Raw genomic sequence first — 20736 nt, forward strand, 5'->3', positions numbered from 1 at the left:
CACCACCTTCATTCATCCATTCAGCACCCACGGGGTGCCAGGCTCGTCTGGGTCTTAAGGATACAGTGGTGACAGAACGAAGTCCCTGACCTCAAAAGAGGGAGAGGAGTTAATAATGTACAAATAATTATGTTAGGAGGAATGCATGTAGGAAGGTGCTATATTTAATAGGATTTTCAGAGAAGAGCTCCCTGATAAGGTGACATTTGAACTGAATGAAGTGACCCCTGGGAATATCTGGCAGTAAGTGCAAAGGCTCTGAAGTGGGAGATGCTTAGGTCCTTCAAGGAAAGGCGGGCAGGCCAGTGTGGCCAGAATAGTGATTGAGAGGGAGAATGGGAAGGGGGTGTGTAACGAGAGGAGGAAGAAAGGGGAGGGGGAAGAGAGAGACACAGAGACAGGGAGACAAAGATGATAACATGGAAGAGGTAGCAAGGGGCCAGATCGCTGGGGTCTTGCAGGCCACTGTAAAGACTTCAGCTTTTACCCCCAGTAAAACAGAAAGTCACTGGAAGGCTCTGAGCACACAATGATTTGGCTCCATATTTTAAAAGGTTCTCGGGCTGCTCTGGGTGAAAGAAAAGAAGCCAGTGGGAAAGCAATGGCAATAATCCATTCAAGAGATGGCCGTGGCTTGGGTGAGGGGGTAGCTGTGGAGGTTGTGAGAAATGGTGAGATTAAGGATCTATTTTTTTTTTATAGCTTTTTAAAACTGTTTTTATTTTTTTACAGCTTTATTGGATTATAATTGCTTTACAACGTTGTGTTAGTTTCTGCTGTACAACAAAGTGAATCAGCTATATGTAGACACATATCCCCCCACTCTTGAGCCTCCCTCCCACCCTCCCCATCCCACCCCTCTAGGTCGTCTCAAAGCACCGAGCTAATCTCCCTGTGCTATACAGCAGCTTCCCACTAGCTATCTGTTTTACACATGATAGTGTACATATGTCAATGCTACTCTCTCAATTCGTCCCAGCCTCCCCTTCCCCCGCTGTGTCCACAAGTCGGTTCTCTACGTCAGTGTCTCTGTTCCTGCCCTGCCACTAGGTTCATCAGTACCATTTTTCTAGATTCCATATATATGCGTTAATATACGGTAATTAGGATCTATTTTGAAGGTACAGCGAGCAGGCGATCCTGAGAAAGGAATCAAGAGTAACTCTCCAGTTTTTGACATGAGCAACTGGAGATGAGGAAGGTTGCAAGAGGAATAGGTTTGGGGCACTGAAAATCAGGAACTCGGCTTTGGACAAGTTGACTTCCAGGGGGGAGAGATCAAGAAGGCCACTGGACATTGGGAGTGTGGGGGTTAGGGGAGAAGTCCAAGCTAGAGATACAAATTCAGAAGCCATCAGTAAAGAAGACATTTTAGGACACCGGATAGAACCTACTGGATTCACCTAGGAGGTGAGCATAGAAGGAGAAGATGTCTAAGGGCCAACCCTGGGGTTCGCCAGTGTTTAAGATCCGAGAAATGAGGGGCAACCTGCCACTTAAGTAAGAGAAGTAGGAAGAGTGGGGTCTTGGAAGCCAAGGGAAGAGTGTAAGAAAGAGTGACCATGTTAAGTATCGCTGGCAGGGAGACCTGACTCACTGAGACCTGATCCATGGATTAGACTTTGGAAAGATCACGAGTGACCTTGGTCAGCGCCGTTTTGACAGACTGGTGGAGTAGAAAGCCTTCATGGAGAGATTCCAGGACAGAGTGGAAGGAAAGCTGGAGTGGACAGCTCTTTTGAAGATTTCTGCTGCAAAGAGGAACAGAAATGGAGCAGTAGCTATAGGGAATTGTGGGGTTTCCCCAGGAAGTTTTTTTTTCCCTTCATTTCTCTTTTCTTTTAAAGATGGAGCAATTTCAACATGTGAGTATCCTGATAGGAATGAGCCAGTAAAGGGGGAAGAGGGATAATTCATGATGCAGGAGAGAGAAGGGGCAACCACTAAAGAAACAGCAGTAACTATGCAAGAGGGGATGTGAATCAGACTAGCTGAGGATCAGCCTTACATAATAAGAGGGCATATTAATAACTGAAGCTCATCAGAGTGCCCAAGTGCAGCTGTGGGTACGATAGTAGATAAGGTAAGGGGAGAAGTTAGACACTTCCTTCTGGTTGCTTTTTTTTTTCTCATCAGTGGAGGTGGGAGTGGAGGAGTGAAGGGGGAGGGGGTGGTTAGTGGTTGAGAGAGGAGAAGTGTGAAATCCTCATCTAGGAAAGCCAGAGAATAAGTCATGTAGAAGGAATGCTGGACCCCACTATGGTCCTGTTCAAGTTAGCGGCCCTGAACTTAAAGTGAGAGCCATCAGAATCACTGTGCATTTTCCTGAGGCCCTGCAGAAAGGCTGGGGTGTTGTCAAGGGACAGGCAGAGAACAAAATGGGTGCATCCTCATCCCATGCTGGCACTGTGTCTGTTGAATGCACATGAGTATGCATCAAATTTACTTTAAAAGTTTACATTTACTATTCTAGGACCTGACCTATATAGCCATGGGAAGCATCTATTAGATGCTCATTTTTTCAGGAAAAACAAACATAACCCTCTGAAAGACATAGATCTCCCCTCCAAATATTAAATTCTTTTCTAAAAATATGTCACCAATGGTGAACAAACTGATATCCACAGGTGGAACAAAATTAAAGCTTGTGATGATTTTAAGAGGTGGACAAGTCAAATAAAACCTAAGAGCTCAGAGAGATCACATATAAGTGCTAAAAAGGGCTTTAAGAATTTTCTGGCCCCACCCCTTCACTTGAACAAATGAGTCCACTAAGACCAGTGTTAATTCTGGGAGGGAGAGAGATTATGCAGTAGCTTTATTTGGGTTAGGATTAGTTGCGGCTCATTTGCTCAAGGATGTTCTTCCGATGCAGCCCGATGCTTCATTTAAAAGGGCTGAAATAAACACAGTAACTCTGGAAACATCCTGTCTTTCAGGTTCTCCATCTGTAAAGCAGGTACTTTACTCTCTTCCAGGACAACAACTGTTGACACACGTGCACTCACTGTCTTAGCTACTGTGCTACAGAGACTAACATTACAGCGAGGAGGGCCACATCCAAAAATCAAAACTGTGCAATACAAACACTACAAGAGACTTTCCTGGTGGTCCAGTGGTTAACACTCTGTGCTTCCACTGCAGGGGGCACAGGTTTGACCCCTGGTCGGGGAACTAAGATCCCGCATGCTGCACGGCACGGTCAAAAAAAAAAAAAACCACTACACAACATTAGTTATATACACATGCATACAGACGTGCCCAAGTGATGGGATCCTGAATATAAGGTGGAAGGGCCCCAGGTAATACACCAAGATTGCCTATGAAATATTTTAATGAGAATTTTAAAAAAACTGTGCTCGATGGTATGTTGCTTTATCTCATGGTAAGATTACTAGCTAATTTCAAACACTGTTAAAGATAATTGAGATGTAGAATGTTTGATTTCAACCCACAGTCAAGAACCATTTATAAGCCAGTACTTGGGTAATTGTGTAATAGGATCTTTCACAGATGTTATCTAACTTAATGCTCACAACTGCTTTGTAAAGTAGGTATCATTCTCCCTGTTTTATAGGAAACAGACTCAGAAGGCTAATGAATAATCAGGTGGAATCTGGCATTAATTATATATTCATGAAATAAACGTGTGGCAAAACATTTTCAAATGGGCTTCTATTATTTGAAAAGACTGGTGGACAGTCATAAGTTCCCAAGCTATACAAATGCACCGAGTAGCAATTCGAGCACCACTAGTCTGCAGGTGGTTCCATCTAGAGTGTCTGAAAAGGCAGAAAGATCTTCATTTCCACTTATTTATTTATTCAAAAATAATAACCAGTAACAAAAAAAACTGTAAACATATCTAAGTCTTTGGGACCATGGCTAACACCTGGCAGAATGAGGATGAAAAAATGAAACAGTCCCGTAAAGTAGAGACAAAGTGTTATACGAGACTGAAAAAAGAGATTACTGCAGGTGGCGGCAAAAAAGGAAAGAGTTCCTGGAGGAAGGAGGCTGCTGTGTGCTTTCAATGCATCTGTAGAGGATGTTACATCAGGAAGGAAATTAAATACCCAAAAAATAAATAACTTACTTTAAGGCTACAAAGGGCTTCCTCCAGAAGCAGCGTTAAGCACGCAAGTGTTTTAAGGAGCAAACCTCCCCCGAAGAAATCTCTCCTAAAAAAATCTGCAGTGCTTTCACTACCTCTAACTACTACTCTATATGGTATTTTTAAGTGCATAAGCTTTAAATTTGTTCTAATTCTTAAATTTTTTTAATAAACTCTGCATAAGCTTTTGAAAACAAACTTCATTTGTACTGCCTTACTCAAGTCACCAAAGATCTCTCAAAAGAAAAAAGAAGATACTTGATAAAATATCTATTTAAGTAGGAAAAGCCTGCCGAAACTCAGCTCTAGAGACTGCTTGCCTAAGTCCCCAACTGCATGCTTTGTAATTCTCATATGTGTTAAGTTTCTAAAACAGGAGCAAAATTAAGCATGCATCTGCTATTCTACCACTGGGATTTGTATCTGCACATTTTCTATCATCCTGATGGTTAGAAGTTAGGAACCAAAGAAGTGGCATAGAAGTTAGGAACACGGGCTAGCTTGTAAGATAACAGTTAAGATACTGTTGTTGTGAAGATTAAATGAGTATATTTGAAACACTTAGGAGAGTGCCTCGTACATCACGAGTATTACATTCGTGTTAGCCATTATCACTATTATAGATCCAATTTGTCACCTATAGTAAGAAAACATTGTCCTTTGAAAAGTGTATCATGGAACGTAACAGACCACATTTACTTACTTATCTGGTGTAACTCTCTAACTGTAACACTTCAGAACACAGTCAAGCACAATGAAGTAGGAAAAAGGGCTTCTGCAGAAGCAAAAATAGATATAAAAAGGTATGTTTTATTACGCAAATAGTTCACCCCATTTGGATCCTATTTACTCCTTCTTTTCTATGATTCCTAACAGTGGGGCTATTTAATTTCAACGTCCACAAGAGAACTGGAAGTACCATCTGGGACACTGGCAAGGTACCTAAGCAGCAATCAAGAGATGTGGCAGAAATTATACAAAGGATAAAAAACTCACTAAGCAGACAAAGCTGAGGTCACTGGACATGGCAGTAATCCAAGATACTTAGAAAAGCTTTGAGGCTATCACCTCCAAAGGATACAAAACATAATATTCATCATGACTATCCCAAGTTACCAAAAAAGTAAAATCAAGCACAAAGACATGTGTAATGCAATTTGGAAATTTTTCAAACCAAAATGGTTAAATGTTCTTTTATAAGAAATAATGTTATTAATAGACATAAACCCTTAGGTAATCAGAAAACTCAGCTATGGACAAAATCTCATTATCTAAAGGATAAACAATGGTTTCAGAATACCTGGACTTGTCATTATCAAGAAGAATATACTAGTCAGATGTGGATTTTAAAATAAATCCAAAAATCTCAAAGGGATTACAGTGAATGTGACCAATGACTGAGTTAAACTCAATTTTCATGTCAGCTTCCTTCATAACTGTGACCAGCAGCCTATTCTGAAAACTGATTAACCCCCCCAAAAAACTGGGGCATCTCTGTCTCAAACACACATACACACACCCACACAGACACGCATATGTATATACATCAAAATGTCACAAATTTCCTTCACCAAGAACTTCTAAACGTCAAATCTATAGAAGAAATAAAAATGAAAAGATAAAGATTTGACTATCTCAATAATTAAAACTCACATAAAAGAAAGCATGAAGACCACGAATTAAAACATGGACAAAAGATACATTTCATACCAAAAATTTGTTAACATTCTTGAAAAAGTTTTCAAACTTTTAATGAGTTAGCAAAAGAATAATAAAGAAATGCAAACTGAAACAATGAGAATATATGTCTACACAGAGAATTGTACCAGAATATTCATAAAAGCCCAAAATTGGGAGCAGCAGGTGAATGGATAAGCAAAGTGTGCTATACCCACAAAACGAAATACCAGTCAGGGACAGAAAGGAATGAACTATTGGTACAGGTAACAATGGGCGTGAATCTCCAAAACATCATGCTGAGTGAAAGAAGCTAAACCCAGAGCACATACTGTATGAGTGCATTACCATGAAGCTCTAGCAAAGGTCGTTTTAATCCATGCAAAAGAAAACAGAACAATGGTTGCTTGGCGGGGTGGGGAGGTTGGAGTTTGGCTGGGAGAAGGCAAAAGGGAGCTAGCTGTTTTGGGTGATGGAAATGTTACACATCTGGTTGTGGTGGTGGTTATAGGTACAAGCATTTGTCAAAACTCACTGAACTGTACACTTAAAATGGGAGCATTTAATGGGTGGAAATTATACCTTTACAAAGTTGACTTAAAAAACAGAGATACTATTATTCATCATCTTTCAAATTTGTATAATATGAAAACATCAGAATACCCAATATTGATTCATTCTATCCATCACTTGTCTAACAAACACCTGGAAACAGCACTTACAATGTGCCGGGCACTGTTTAAGTGTTTTAAAAGTAAAAACTCACTTTAGCCATTCCTATAATGATAATCACATGAGATAGATACTATTATTGTCACCATTTTTGCAAAAGAGGAAAGTGAAGCTCAGTAACTTGCCCAAGGCCACTGAAATGGTATGGTAAAGTCAGGATGTGAACCCAGGGTGTATACTTTTAGCCATTGCAAAATGCTATTTCTGATGTGGTGAGGTGGCTGGTCATGATTATATGCTGCTAGTGGAGTATAAGTGCTATCTTTTTGTAAAGCAATTTGGCAACATCCATCAAAGGTTTTACATTTTTATTATCCTTTGATGTAGTAATTCTTTAGAATAGATTATCAGAAGCAGAAATAATTCAAAAATGTCTAAATGCCAAAAATGTTTCCTGGACCTCTGGTGCTAAATCCAGTGGACACTACAAAGTCTTGTATCCTCTGCAGCACTTGACTCTGGTTCTCTCCTTCCTAAAGCACTGTTCCCTGGCCTTGCTGTCACCACAACCCATAGGTTTTTCCTCCTCAGTCTCGGGCTGTTTCTTCTCAAGTCTCGTTTTTCTCTGTTGCTCCTGAACTACAAGTGTTTGCCCAAGTTCCATTCTTAGTCCTCTTTCCACTCTAAACCTTCTCCCTTACATACCTCATAAACCAATCATTTCCAGATCAAACTGGTAGCCCTGGTCTTCTTCTTGGGCTCCAGATTCATAATTCCCACAGGTTGCCAAATATCTACTCAAGGATGGCCTATAGGCATTTCACACATGCCCAGAACTGGACTTCCCTTTCCTCCAAATTCCTTTCCTCTCTTCATAATTTCTAAGTGAAAACCACCACCATCCACTCAGCTGACCACGCCATGACCTGGCAGTCATCCACGATTCCTTTTCCTATAGACTCAGCATCCAAGTTCTGTCACTTCTACAATGAAACATCTCATCTCCCCACTTCTTTATATTTCCACTGCTCTACCTTAGTTCAAGCCTGTAATCTTGCCTAAATTACAACCATATTCTCTAAATTCAACAGTCATCTGATTTATAGCTTTGCAAATGTACCATTTCTTTCTCTGGCCTCGTGGCTCTGGCACTTGCTGTCTTGCTGGGAATGCCTTTTCACCTAATTCAAATCTGATCACATCCATTCTATTTGTTGAAAGCTTACAACAGACTGGCTGGATCAGTACTGGTAACACACAAGACACAGCCCTTCGCCTCACAGAGCACTTGGTCTAGAAGGGAACACAGGCAAATAAATAAATGAAGAAACAATCCCATCTTGTGATGAGGGGTATTAAGGAAAAGAACAGGTAACGGAGAAACAGAATAAATGGGAATCAACTTCAGCCACTTTAGATTAAGGGGAAGAGTCAGGAGATGCACCTGCATCAGTTTCCTATGGCTGCTGTCAAAATTACCACAAATTTAGTGACTTAAAACAACACAAATTTATTATCTTATAGTTCGGTAAATCAGAAGTCCAAAACGAGTCTCACTGAGCTTGGATCAAGGTAAGGCTGTGTTCCTTCTGGATGCTCCAGCTTCTAGAGTCTGCAGCATTCCTTGGCTAGTGGCTCCTTTCCTCCAGCAATGGTTGGGCCAAGTCCTTCCATACTGCCATCTCTCTGGCTCTCTCTCTTCTGCTTCCCTCTTCCACTTTTAAAGGCCCTTATAATTACCAATGGGCTCATAATACATAATTCAGATTCATAATTCAGAAAAATCTCCCCATCTTAACGTCGGCTGATTAGCAACTTTAACCTTAATTCCCCTTAACTGAACAGATTCATAGGTCCCCAGAATTAGGCCATGGGTATCTTTCGGGAGTCATATTCTACCTACCAAGCATCTAAGACAAGGAAACATTTAAACTGAGACCAGAGGGTTTAGAGAAATGGCCAGTCAAATAAGGGAGTGTGTGTGTGTGTGTGTGTGTGTGTGTGTGTGTGTGTGTGTGTGTGTAAATGTGCTCCAGGCAGAAGGAAAGGCCTGTGCAGCAGCCATAAGGTGGAGAGCAGAGGGTGTGTGAAGCATTAGAAGAACTGGAGCCATGGAAGGGGCGAGTGTGCTAGAAGAAGGGAAGGACTCCCAGAAGAGACAGGGTCCTGTAGGCACTGGATGTTGTTCTAAGTAGAGGAGCAACATGAACTTAAATTTTACATATATCAATGTCACCTGACTTTTTGAGTCCCTTAGTTCCAGCTCCACTCTCACTGCTCCCTGGAGCCGTCAATGGCTCCCACATCACCGGTCCCCAGGGCTCAGCAGGGGCTTCCATACCCCCTTACGGTGTGAAAGTGTCCAACTCCCATTTCCCTCACTTTTCCCCATAACCGTAAGCTGTAAGCTACTAAAGGAAGGGGCTAGGGCACACATTGGTTAACTTATATTTATTGAATGAGATAGAACAAAACCTAGAAACAACTAATATATTACCAACCTAAAAGAATGGTGAATTCTGGATAATATGATAGATCTAAGTTGAGGCCCTCACAATTTATGTTTATAATTTGGGAAAATAAAAGTTTGACCTCAGCTATGAAAAGGTGTAACAAATTGGGGAAATACTGAAAATTGAAAATAGTGGCTCTCTTGGGGTGGTGGCATACTGGGTAATTTTTATTCTGGACTATATTAATTTTTTCCAAGTTTTCTATTTGTATGCTATTTCAACAGATATATTTTAAGTTTAAAAAGGTAAATCAGAAAAAATACCCTCCCTTGTACAAACATATTAAGTTTAAGACATAAAGGGAGACCCATGGACTAATAATTGGGGAAAGTTAGCCTTAAATGACAAAATCTAAAAGAAATGTATTTATAAGAAATATTTACCATGCCAATACTTACCATACTACAGAAACGGCATAACATAATACACACATCCAGACAAATGTATGTGATTCACACTGAGAGGCACTATTTAAACACTGACTTTTATGATTCATCCTTAGATTATGATCTCATTCTTAAAAATATCAGTTTATACCATTGAGTGCACTTGATATTAAGGTAGACATTCTCTGGAAATTAGTACTTTCACTCCTGATTTCTTTCTCTTCCCGTTTGCCTGGATACCTCAATTTAAAATTTTTGAGTCCTTTTCTTTCTTGGTGCTTTTCTTGTACAGAATGGATGCCTGAATTTTTTTCATCTAAACAACTTTATGAAAAAGAAAAAGGAATCGGATACATTCACATACTGCAGAAACTAGCAGGTTTCAATTATTACTCATTTGATGTTTCCTGTATATTACGCTTTAATGCTTTTACCTTTTCATCCTTTTTTATGGATTTGTTAAGCTTTCTGTGTTATGTTTTCCCTTCGTAAGATAGCAATTCAAAGGGTATTTCTAGTCTATTAAGTTACCTTTAAAATTTTAATAATATATTTATAAAAAGAAAATGATGCATAAAATCAGCCAAAGCTCAACTAAAATACTTGGGCACTCTGCTAATGAAATCTCTCAGTTACCTGAGGGTCTCAACTAGACACTCCTTACTCTTATCCTTGTGACAATCTTCCTAAAATGTCTACAGTCCTGCCTACACATACTCTCCATTCAAGGAAAGACTCTTTCCCAGTGATGGAGGCCCTCGCATCATTTGAGCATCATCTCATTCACTGCTCAGTCCCCTGGAACACAAATGATGAAGATTAGCTACAGCTGCACTAATCTTGCTCTTTTTAAAAATTAAATCCAGGGCTTCTCTGGTGGCGCAGTGGTTAGGAATCTGCCTGCCAATGCAGGGGACGCGGGTTCGAGCCCTGGTCTGGGAAGATCCCACATGCCGCAGAGCGGCTAGGCCTGTGAGCCACGACTACTGAGCCTGTGCGTCTGGAGCCTGTGCCCCGCAACAAGAGAGGCCGCGATAGTGAGAGGCCCGCGCACCGCGATGAAGAGTGGCCCCCCCTCGCCGGAACTGGAGAAAGCCCTGGCACAAAAACGAAGACCCAACACACCCAAAATTAAATAAATAAATAAATTTTAAAAAAAAAAAAAAATTAAATCCAAAATTTAAAAATTTTATAATTTTCCTATTCCCCTGTAAGTAAAACAGAATTTTACTGTAAAAGTGGATTTTAATTTATTCCATTATAGAAATGACTCTCAAAGCTTACTCATTTCCACTAGAAATTAGGTCCCTTAATTAGTAATGTAAGATTTGAATGCCGTAATATGCTGCCATTCAGACAGGAGCAGAGACTATTCCAGAGCAATTAAATGGGGCATTTCTTCCATCCCTAGCCTCCAACATTTTCCCAAGAGTAGCTCTCATCAATCTTAGTAAACTCCTAAAGGGTCAACTGTTTGACATTAATTCCTTCTACTACCAGAACAGTTCTTTTTGATTCGTGAATAATATGATTGAAAAAGAAGAAGCAGTAGAGCTCATTCCATGGTTCTCAGATGTCAGTAGGTATCAAAACCACCTGGGGTATGTATTTAAAATGCAGATTCTTAGGCTCCTCCCCTGGCCCTACAGAGCCTGATTTCCCAGGTCTGACATTAGAATCTTTTTTTTTTTTTTTAAAGATCCAGAAGATGCTGACATATTTGACCATTGGTCTACACATTGAGAAAGCTGGTGGAATCCCTTTCAGGCCACCACCTTTCTTTACGTGTGAGGGTAGAGAGACTGTACAGCTTAGCACAAAAATAAAATCTGCCTGGGGCTTCTCGGTTCACAACTACTGCCACCACTTATGGTGGCTCATCCCTTCTTCTTCCTTCCACTTTAATGATAAGATATACAGGATGTGGAACATGCCCAAGACACACTGCTGATAAGTGGCAGAATCAAGACCAAGAACTCACTAGTACTGTCCATTTATCCCATTTATCCTGTCCAGAACTGGAAAACGAGATGGCTGGCTTTTTTTTTTTTTTACTTTCTTGTTCTCTAGAAAAGTTGTTCTTCACATTATACCAAAACTTCAGAGGTAGGTACACTTTGCTTAGCATGGCATCAATTCTGACATCAGACTATCTGGGCTCTTCTTTACCGTGGATATTGGCTGTAACTAGATAACCTCATTAAGCCCTAATTTCCTAATCAGCAAAATGGAGATATAATATCTCCCTTATAGTTTTGTTACAAGGATTAAATGCGCTAATACAAGTAAAGCATCTGGCATAGTGCCAGTCACTTAGTATTAGCTACTAGTAATCATTTTTATTAGTGTTGTAGAGCTTTAGTCTCCTAAGAATTTTCTTTTGCCATTTGGTCATGCATCTTGTATTTAACAGATGTTTAATAATTAGACCCTGGAATAGATGTATCCAGAGAAGCTTTATATATGCATCTTTAATATATTTTATTTTTTAGAGTAGCTTGAGGTTCACAGCAAAACTGAGTAAAACATAGAGATTTTCCATAAATCTCCTGCCCCCACACATGCACAGCCTCCCCCACTATCAACATCCCTCACCAGAGTGATACATTCATTACAACTGATGAACCTACACTGACACATCATAATCACCCAAAGTCCATAGCTTACATTAGGGTTCACTGTTAGTGTTGTACATTCTGTGGGTTTTAATAAATGTATAATGACATGTATCCACCATTGTAGTATTGTACAGAGTAGTTTCACTGCCCTAAAAATCCTGTGTTCCACTTGTTCATCTTACTCCCCTAACCCCTGATCTTTTCCTGTCTCCATTGTTTTGTGATTTCCAGAATGTTATATAGTAGGAGCTATATAGGATGTAGCCTTTTCAGACTGGCTTCTCTCACTTAGTAATATGCATTTAAGGTTCCTCCATGTCTTTTCATGGTAATGACTCATTTATTTCAGCACTGAGTACTATTCCATTGTCTGGATGTACCATAGTTTATTCATTCGTTCACGTACGGAGGGACATCTTGGTTGCTTCCAAGTTTTGGCGATTATGAATCAAGCTGCTATAAATATCCATGTGCAGGTTTTTGTCTGAACATAAGTTTTCAACTCCTTTGGGTAAATACCAAGTAGTGTGACAGCTGGATCATACGGTAAAAGTATGTTCAGTTTTTTAAGAAACTTCTGTAACATTTTGCATTCCCACCAATAGTGAGTGACAGTTCCTGTTGCTCCACATTCTTGCCAACATTTGGTGTTGTTAGTGTTTTGGATTTTTGCCATTCTATTAGGTATGTAGTGGTACTGCAGTATTGTTTTACCTATTTTTTTTAAATTGCAGTAAAATACACATAATATAAAATTGGCATCGTAACCATTTTTTAAGTGTACAATTCAGTAGTTTTAAGTACCTTCACATTGTTGTGCAACCAATCTCCAGAACTCTTCTAATCTTGCAAAACTGAAACTATACACACAGTATTAGTTTGCTAGGGCTGCATAATAAAAATACCACAGACTGGGTGGTTCAAACAACAGAAATTTATTCTGTCACAGTTTTGGAGGCCTGAAGTCCAAGATCAGGGTGTTGGTGAGTTTGATTTCTTCTGAAGCCTCTCTCCTTGGCTTGCAGATGGTCTCCCTCGCTGTGTCCTCACATGGGCTCCCCTCTGTGCACAGGAATCCCTGGTGTCTGTGGGTCCAAATTTCCTCTTCTTACAAGGACACCAGTCAGATTGGCTTAGTGCTTACCCTAGTGGCCTCATTTTAACTTAATCATCTCTTTGAAGGCCCTATCTCCAAATACAATCACACTCTGACTACTGGGGGTTACGACTTCAACATATGGATTTTGAGGGAACGCAATTCAGCCCCAAATGCCCAAGAAGCAACAACTTCCCATTCCCTCCTCCCCCAGCAACCACTCCTCTACCTTCTGTCTCTATGAACTTGACTACTCCAGTTACTTCATAAAGTGGAATCATACAGCATTGTCTTTTTGTGACTAGCTTAATGTATTCAAGGTTCATCTATGTATGTATCAGAAATTCCTTCTTGGGGCTTCCTTGGTGGCGCAGTGGTTGAGAATCTGCCTGCCAATGCAGGGGACACGGGTTCGAGCCCTGGTGTGGGAGGACCCCACATGCCGTGGAGCAGCTAAGCCCGTGAGCCACAGCTACTGAGCCTGCGCGTCTGGAGCCTGTGCCCTGCAACAAGAGAGGCTGCGACAGTAAAAGGCCCGCGCACCGCGATGAAGAGTGGCCCCCGCTTGCCGCAACTAGAGAAAGCCCTCGCACAGAAACGAAGACCCAACACAACCAAAAATAAATAAATAAACAAATAAATAAATTTTAAAAAAAAGAAATTCCTTCTTTTTTAAGGCTGCGTAATCTTCCATTATATGTATATACCACATTTTGCTTATCTACTCATTTGTTGATGGACCCTTGGGTTGTGTCCACATTTTAGCTACTGTGAATAATGCTGCTATGAACATAGGTATACAAATATCTGTTCAAGACCCTGTTTTCAATTCTTTGGAGTATATACTCAGAAGTGAAATTGTGCTGAGAATTTTTAAGCATGCACTAAAGTTCTGGCTCTCCTACCCATATCTCTCTCCTTAGGATAATCCTTGCTTTATTCTGTGACATCACAAACTAAGACCTTAGATTATTTATTTCTTCCACAGTGTGTATTAATCAGCTAATCATAAATGGGTATGAGTCAGGGACCTGTGAGATAAGAAACACCATAAGTATTTTATCATATTAATCCAGGTATCGTTCAGGCAATTGATAACTTGAACAATTATAATAAATGAGATAAGCAATCTTGAGCATACTTTAAAAAGTTGAAGATGGCATCAAAATGGCAAATACAGAAACTCAGTTATAAATTAATAGGACTTTTCAAAACAACATATATAGACAGTCATGACTATCCTAACTTACTTAAATTTTTAGTTCTATAAAAATAGAACCCTAGTTTAATTTGTGAAGTAATATGAATTTGTCATCAATATCCTCATTTTCAATGCAGAAGCTCAATACCTTCTCTTCTATCATGAGTAGAGGTATAAAAATAATCATGCATTTTTCTTTACAAGAAAGATTCCATGCCCTTACACAGATGAAAAATTTAAGAAATTAATTTTTTTTTAGGAATACTGAAAGTCAGTATAGCACAGAGAATAAGAAAATATTGTCTAGTTTCAAGTCATAGCTGTGACTTTCTACTGTGTGACATTGGGCAAGTTACTTAACCTATCAGTTTTCTCATCTGTGAAATGGGGATGATAAGTCCAAATTTCAACTGTTAGGATGATAAAATTAGTTAATATATGTTAAATGCCTGGCACATACTAAGCTCTCAATAAATGTCAGCTACTAACAGCATAAATTGGCAAACCACATAACTGGAAAGGACCATGACATAACTTGTCATCTCACTAGAATAAAGAGAGAGTAACTACCCCACTCCCACTATTGTAAATGAGGTTATATCGTGGTGGTGTAAGAGAAAGATATTGAATAAAAATTTCTCAAACCAGCTCCGAGGTGTTTCCATTCCCTCCTAACTGTTAAATTATACTAGAACAGCTTTATTAGAATTTGTTTGTTTTGTTAAGCTATGTCCTCAATTAGTTAAATTACTAAGAAGAAGTGCATCACTAAGATACAGCATTATGTTCTTATTCTTCAGTAGTATATGTTACAAGTTAGAAAAGAAATAGCATCTAAGTGGTTTGGATATTTTATGGATATCTAAGATATTTGGATGTGATGGTTGATATTTTTTATATTCATGATATTCACAAAAATGATGTTTCATTAATTGCTTCTTAAAAAATATCAAGTGTATAATGCAAAAGTGCCAATAACTTATGTTGAAATATACCACCCCCAATAAGAATATAAGAAAAATATGTGATTTTATAATTTCAAATTACAGAAACTTTATAATTGTCAGTGTTAATTGATCTTCAACATGTCAGAAAAAGTCTTTATGATCTTTTACTATGGTGTACAATAAGAAACATCATTGGAAAGATTTCAGTGTAAGATTTTTATAAGATTTTATACATATATACAAGTAAACATATGTAAATAAATGAAATATATATATCCATATATATGTGAAAAAGAATGATACTCAAACTGTTCTCTACAACTAAAAAGTCGTTAATATAATGAGACCTAATGTCACTGCAGAAACCCTTGAACTTTTAAGAAAGTTCCAGGATGGATGAAACAATGTTGTTATGACATATTAAACTCCATTTCCTACTCATTGCCTCTGTGACTTCTGGACAGCAAAATGTGGCCACAGATGAAGTAGGAAGAAGCCAAAGAATTCAGGGGAAAGCAAGGGCAAAGTTCCACCATATTCCAAGGCAAGTTACAGAAGCCCTCACAGTCAGCCCTCAGAGTTCAGTTTCATCCGGAAAATCCCAAACTTTCCTGATTCCTTACTGAAGTCACAGGCTACAACTGAACTTCTAGATTTTGAATAGTAGTTTGCAAGCTATGCTTTGTAACATCCCTCGCTTTCACTGATGACCTCATGACTTCCTGTGAAATTCTTTAAACAGAATCCAATTTAGTTCACAACAATTTAAATACTATATATGCCATAAAGCACTTTCAGGGAGGGAGGTATGGAGGAAAGAGCTGGTGGGGAAAAAAAGAGAACAAGAATTTCCAAGGGTGTGGGAAAATTCTAGGAGTAACACTTCAAAAAGAAGAGAGTAGAAACTACTTCCGAAAATGCAAAATATGTGCATTGTGCCTCATTTGTATAAACTAGAACAATTCAGATAATTCAACAATCACATACTGAACACGTACTACACCCAGGGAAAGGAGACGGCATTCAAAGACATACCTCACCTCCTGCACTACACTGAGAGGAGGGCCCCTAGCAGAGGCCATGAAGTTGGCCTTTGTGAGTTCAGGTCAGGAAGAACTAGAAGATGCTCTCCTGCTCAGATGCTGCTTCTGTTACTCTAGGCACAGCCCTGATGATTGCAGTCACACTCTCAAGCTAGGAAAGGTGGCCCTCCCCTAGGTGCTGGGACCAAACTTCTGCAGTAATTACTGACTCGTTAGTAATTTTTGTTTGTTTTTAATGCTTTACTTCTTATTTAAACTGCCTGTGCTGGCTGAATTTTAATTCAAGTGTGATCACAGCGCTGTTCCTCAGCGCTGTGGAATCCTTCCAAGTCCTGCCTGGAACGGTTAAGTCATTTTGTTTAACAGAACAGCTTTTGATGCATGTTGCTGTTTGAAAATTCCAAACTGTAGTAAAAGACAAGCACACGGTCTCGTGAAATAGGAAAGAGTTTACTGAGCGCTTCCATCTTTTGGGGTGAAAATTATAAAACACCCCCTTTTCGTGTGATGGCAAATCTCGCTTTTAGAAATTTATATCAGATACCAAATTAAGTCACAAGTCAAATATCCCTCTTAATCATCAGGATGATGAAAAGAAGTGCACAAGGAACAGGTTTCTTAAATTACTATCATTGTTTTAACGGGGAGGGCTAAGGAGTTCACTTTTTTGTGTGTGTGTCATCCAGAAGAGGTGGCAAAATCGGGTTTTGCTTGCTTGCTCGTTTTAAACAACCGAAACACGGACTCAGCAAGAATTGCCTATTAAAACCATCAATTCCCAACAGCAAAATCAATCCCAAGGGTGCCTCGGGGCAAAGCGCCCGGGTACCCCTTGCGCCTCTGCCACAGGTGGACGCGGAGCAACAAGGACACTCGGTCGCCCTCGGGTCCCTACGCCCAGAGCCTGAAGCCACGCGGGCGCGCCCGAGCTCCTGGGCTCTTTGTCGAGAGCCCGGCACAGCGCCGGGCCCCATTGGTTAACGCGGTCGGTCCGGGCCATCCTGGTCCCGCGTCCCTCCCCCATCCCGGCGTCCAAGGCCTGGGCGCCGGCCACGTGGCCCCTGCTCGCGGGTTTCCCGGTCCCCGGGAGGCGCGTCCACGCCGCGCCGCCCAACCCACGCGACAAGGGGGTGGTCTTCTCCCTGGACCGCGGGCTCGGAAGTCCGCCCCCTCCCCGCCTCCCGCACTCACCGCTTTGAGATCCAGGACGCCGTCCTTGGCCTCCTGAAGTAGCGACACGAACTTGGTGGTGAGCAGTCCCAGGCTCTTCTCGTGCCTGCTGCTGCCGCCCCCGCCGCCCCCGAGAGGCGGCGGCGGCGGCGGCGGCGGGGGCTGCGCCTGGGACTGCGGCGGCTGCGGCCGCTGGCCCTGCCCCTGGCCCTGCGGCGCCGGCTGCCCGGAGCCCGCGGGCTCGGCCGCCGCCATCGCGTCCCCGCGCCGCGGTGGTGCGGCCCCCGCGCTCGGCCACCTGCCGGGTCGGCTCCGCGGCGGCCGCTGCCGTCTCCGCCCGCCGAGGGCGGGACGAAGGGTCGCGGGCTCCTGCAAACAACAGGTGCGCGGCGCCCACCCGCCTGGGGGCCGCTCGGCGCGCCGGGCCTCCGCCCCCTCCCCGAGCCTGGCGACGCGAGAAGGAAGCCCACGATCGAGGGGAGGGGGAGTGGAAGCGAGAAGAAGGGGCGGCTAGGGGTGGGGACCCGAGTTTAAATGGCAGGAAGTGACGCCGCGGCCCGCCGTTGCTTGGAAACGCATTTTTCTGTAGGAAGGAGGGGCGAGCGGGGAGGAGGGCAGCGTCGGTGACTGGGTTTCACACTTGCCTCCCTGCTGTTGGCGAGCCGCCGCCGGGAGCGGCGACCTCCCGCAGCAACGCCGGGAGGAAAAAAGGGCTTCAGGGCAGGAAAAAACCCTGCCGGGTGGCCATCAATTTCTGAGCCGCTGGGTCCGTGGAGCCACACGAGATTAGCCTTCCTTCACTTACCTTCATTGGGCGGTTTCTGCTGTCTGCTCTTTTCGAGCTTTAGGAAAGCTCGAAAAACATTTGCAAATATTTCAGTGACTCGGACCAAGTGCAGGGTTATATTCCATACATTATCTTTTTGGATTCGAAATACAGGAAAAACACAATCATGGAGTCATAGGTAGAGATACTGGGGTGTGGAGGGAGAGGTCCTTAATTGCTCAGACTCGCCGCTGGACTCCAGATCTCCTGCATTTAGAACAGTGTTCTTAATACCTTACTGGAACCAAATTATATTGTGTTATTTAGAATATTAGGCACCCACACGTTCATGTGTTTCGTGATACCCCAAACTATTGATGGGAAATGAGATAACACACAGATCTGAGTAAAAGGTTTTCCTCATTTGATTACAAACTCTCGAGAGTCAGAACTAAATTTTAAATGAGTTGGTGTCACACACAACACTTTGAATATAGTAGATGCTCAATAAATATTAGGTGAATGAAAATTCCATATGATGGTAATTAATCAAGAAAGTTTCATGCAAGAAATATTTTAAATTTAAAATAACAAACTAGCAAAAAAGGGTCACTGGAATGAAGTGAAATACTCAGCAGCATTAGCTAGTAAAACTGGACACACCATTTATAACAAAATATTTATGCTTCCAATTCATAGGTACAGAACTTCATTAATAACCAGATAACCTTTATTTTAATCAAAGAACTATATAAGCAAAACTTGGAATTAAAAATCTTTAGTAAAACATGAAAAATTCAATTAATAAAACCACTCAATTTAAGTTATCTCAAAATGGGTTCTGCTATGTGATTGGCATTAACAAAATCATTATTATACAAATTAAATTAATTTGCAAATTAGTTTTAACTTATTAATAAATCAATAGAATTAATAAATACAATAGTGTTTCTTGAGGTTTTAGTTTTAATTTGAAGTGGTAACATTCTGCTATAGATGCAGGGACAGGAATTGATAAAAATAAAGTTATTTTTAAAAACTTTTTATATGTGTCTTAGCTTGGTCTGCCATAACAAAAATACCATAGACAAGATGACTTAAACAACAGAAATTTATTTTCTCACAGTTCTGGAGTCTGGAAGTTCGGGTGCCTGCATGGTCAGGTTCTGGTGAGGACTGTCTTCCTGGCTTGCAGACAGCTACCTTCTCTCTGTGTCCTCACATAGCAGAGAGAGAGAGAGCAAACAAGTTCTCTGATGTCTTTTCTTATAAGGGCACTAATCCCATCATGAGGGCCCCACTCTGTGACCTCGTCTAAACCTATACCTCTCGAAGGCTCCCTCTCCAAATGTGGTTAGGCTTTAACATATGAATTTGGGGAGACACAATTCATTCCATAGCATGTAGTATTAAATCATAATAACTATTTTGGTAATTTTTTAATTGTTCTTTTTAATTTCAGTTTTTAAAGTTTTTCTACAAAGCAGTTATATTATTAATGATGCTAATAGGTCATTTGAAATTTATTCTGCAATATTTTTGTGTTTTTCACAATGAATTTTTCATTTGTTTAAACTCACTAGGATTCAATGAAAACACATTCGCAAGTTAGCAGCTATTTCAATTAGCCTTCAAAATCCTATGTCTGTCAGAGAAACTACAAATTACTTACACCAGTGGCTTCCAAACTTTAAGGAGAAAAATCATCTATGGTGTTTGTTAAAAATGCAATTCTTTTTTCCAAATTACAGAGATTAAATCAGCATTTGATATGAGAATTTGACCTGGGAATCTGCATTTCTTCACAGATAGTTTCAGGTAATTCTCATGCACACAGTCACCCCTTTCAGAAACACTGAATAACACAATGAAAAATAATAAAATATATCATTTTTCCTAAAACTGCTAAAGATCAAAGCCTGATAATGCAAAATTCTTTTTAATATTTTGAAACTTTTTGGAATTTCTGCTAATGAATTATTTAAAAGACGTGATTTTTAAAAATCAGAATATCAATAATCTTTAAGAAACTGATATTGGTCACTGTTTGAAGTATATTACTCTGAATTTGATTTCTGTATCCTTTTGGCTATAAAGGAGACAACTCTAAATGGCTATCAATTGCTACACTAGTTCTTTGCACCAATTCTGACAAAGGCTAATAATTCTTTCCATCAAAAGTTAGGAGCCATAGTATATTATCAAGAAGTAGGTAACAAACAGGTCCTACCGTGGCCGTTGCTGAGGCTGGCGGGCAGGGCGCCGGCTGCCACTGACCAGAGAGAGAAGCTGCCTGCCGACGTCAGCCTGGGTCGCAGCCGCCGCCTTAATCAAAAAAAAAAAAAAAAAAAAAAAAAAGAAGTAGGTAAGATTTTTGTGCACTAGAATAATCCAGTTAAACTAAACCGTATTGCATTGACCTATGTAGTACTAAATGCATGACAGTAATCCTTTGTTAAAATCAGAGTAATTATACCAGATTAACTGGGCAGATATTATGATCTATTATAATATTGTTTATATGCTCCTGATT

General features: G+C 40.6%; 1 protein-coding gene across 1 annotated transcript in view; it reads right to left on the reverse strand.

The window, feature by feature from the left end:
- The window catches only part of E2F5 (E2F transcription factor 5), a 29073-nt gene extending 11121 nt beyond the window's left edge, over window positions 1-17952 (reverse strand). Inside the window, exon 1 of the mRNA XM_057532241.1 lies at window positions 17459-17952. Within this exon, the coding sequence (XP_057388224.1) occupies window positions 17459-17692 (234 nt within the window). The 5' untranslated portion in view covers window positions 17693-17952. The remainder of the gene's footprint in view (window positions 1-17458) is intronic.
- Between the last annotated feature and the right edge of the window lie 2784 nt (window positions 17953-20736).

The sequence above is a fragment of the Balaenoptera acutorostrata genome, chromosome 17, assembly GCF_949987535.1.
Source record: "Balaenoptera acutorostrata chromosome 17, mBalAcu1.1, whole genome shotgun sequence".
Taxonomy (NCBI): Eukaryota; Metazoa; Chordata; class Mammalia; order Artiodactyla; family Balaenopteridae; genus Balaenoptera; species Balaenoptera acutorostrata.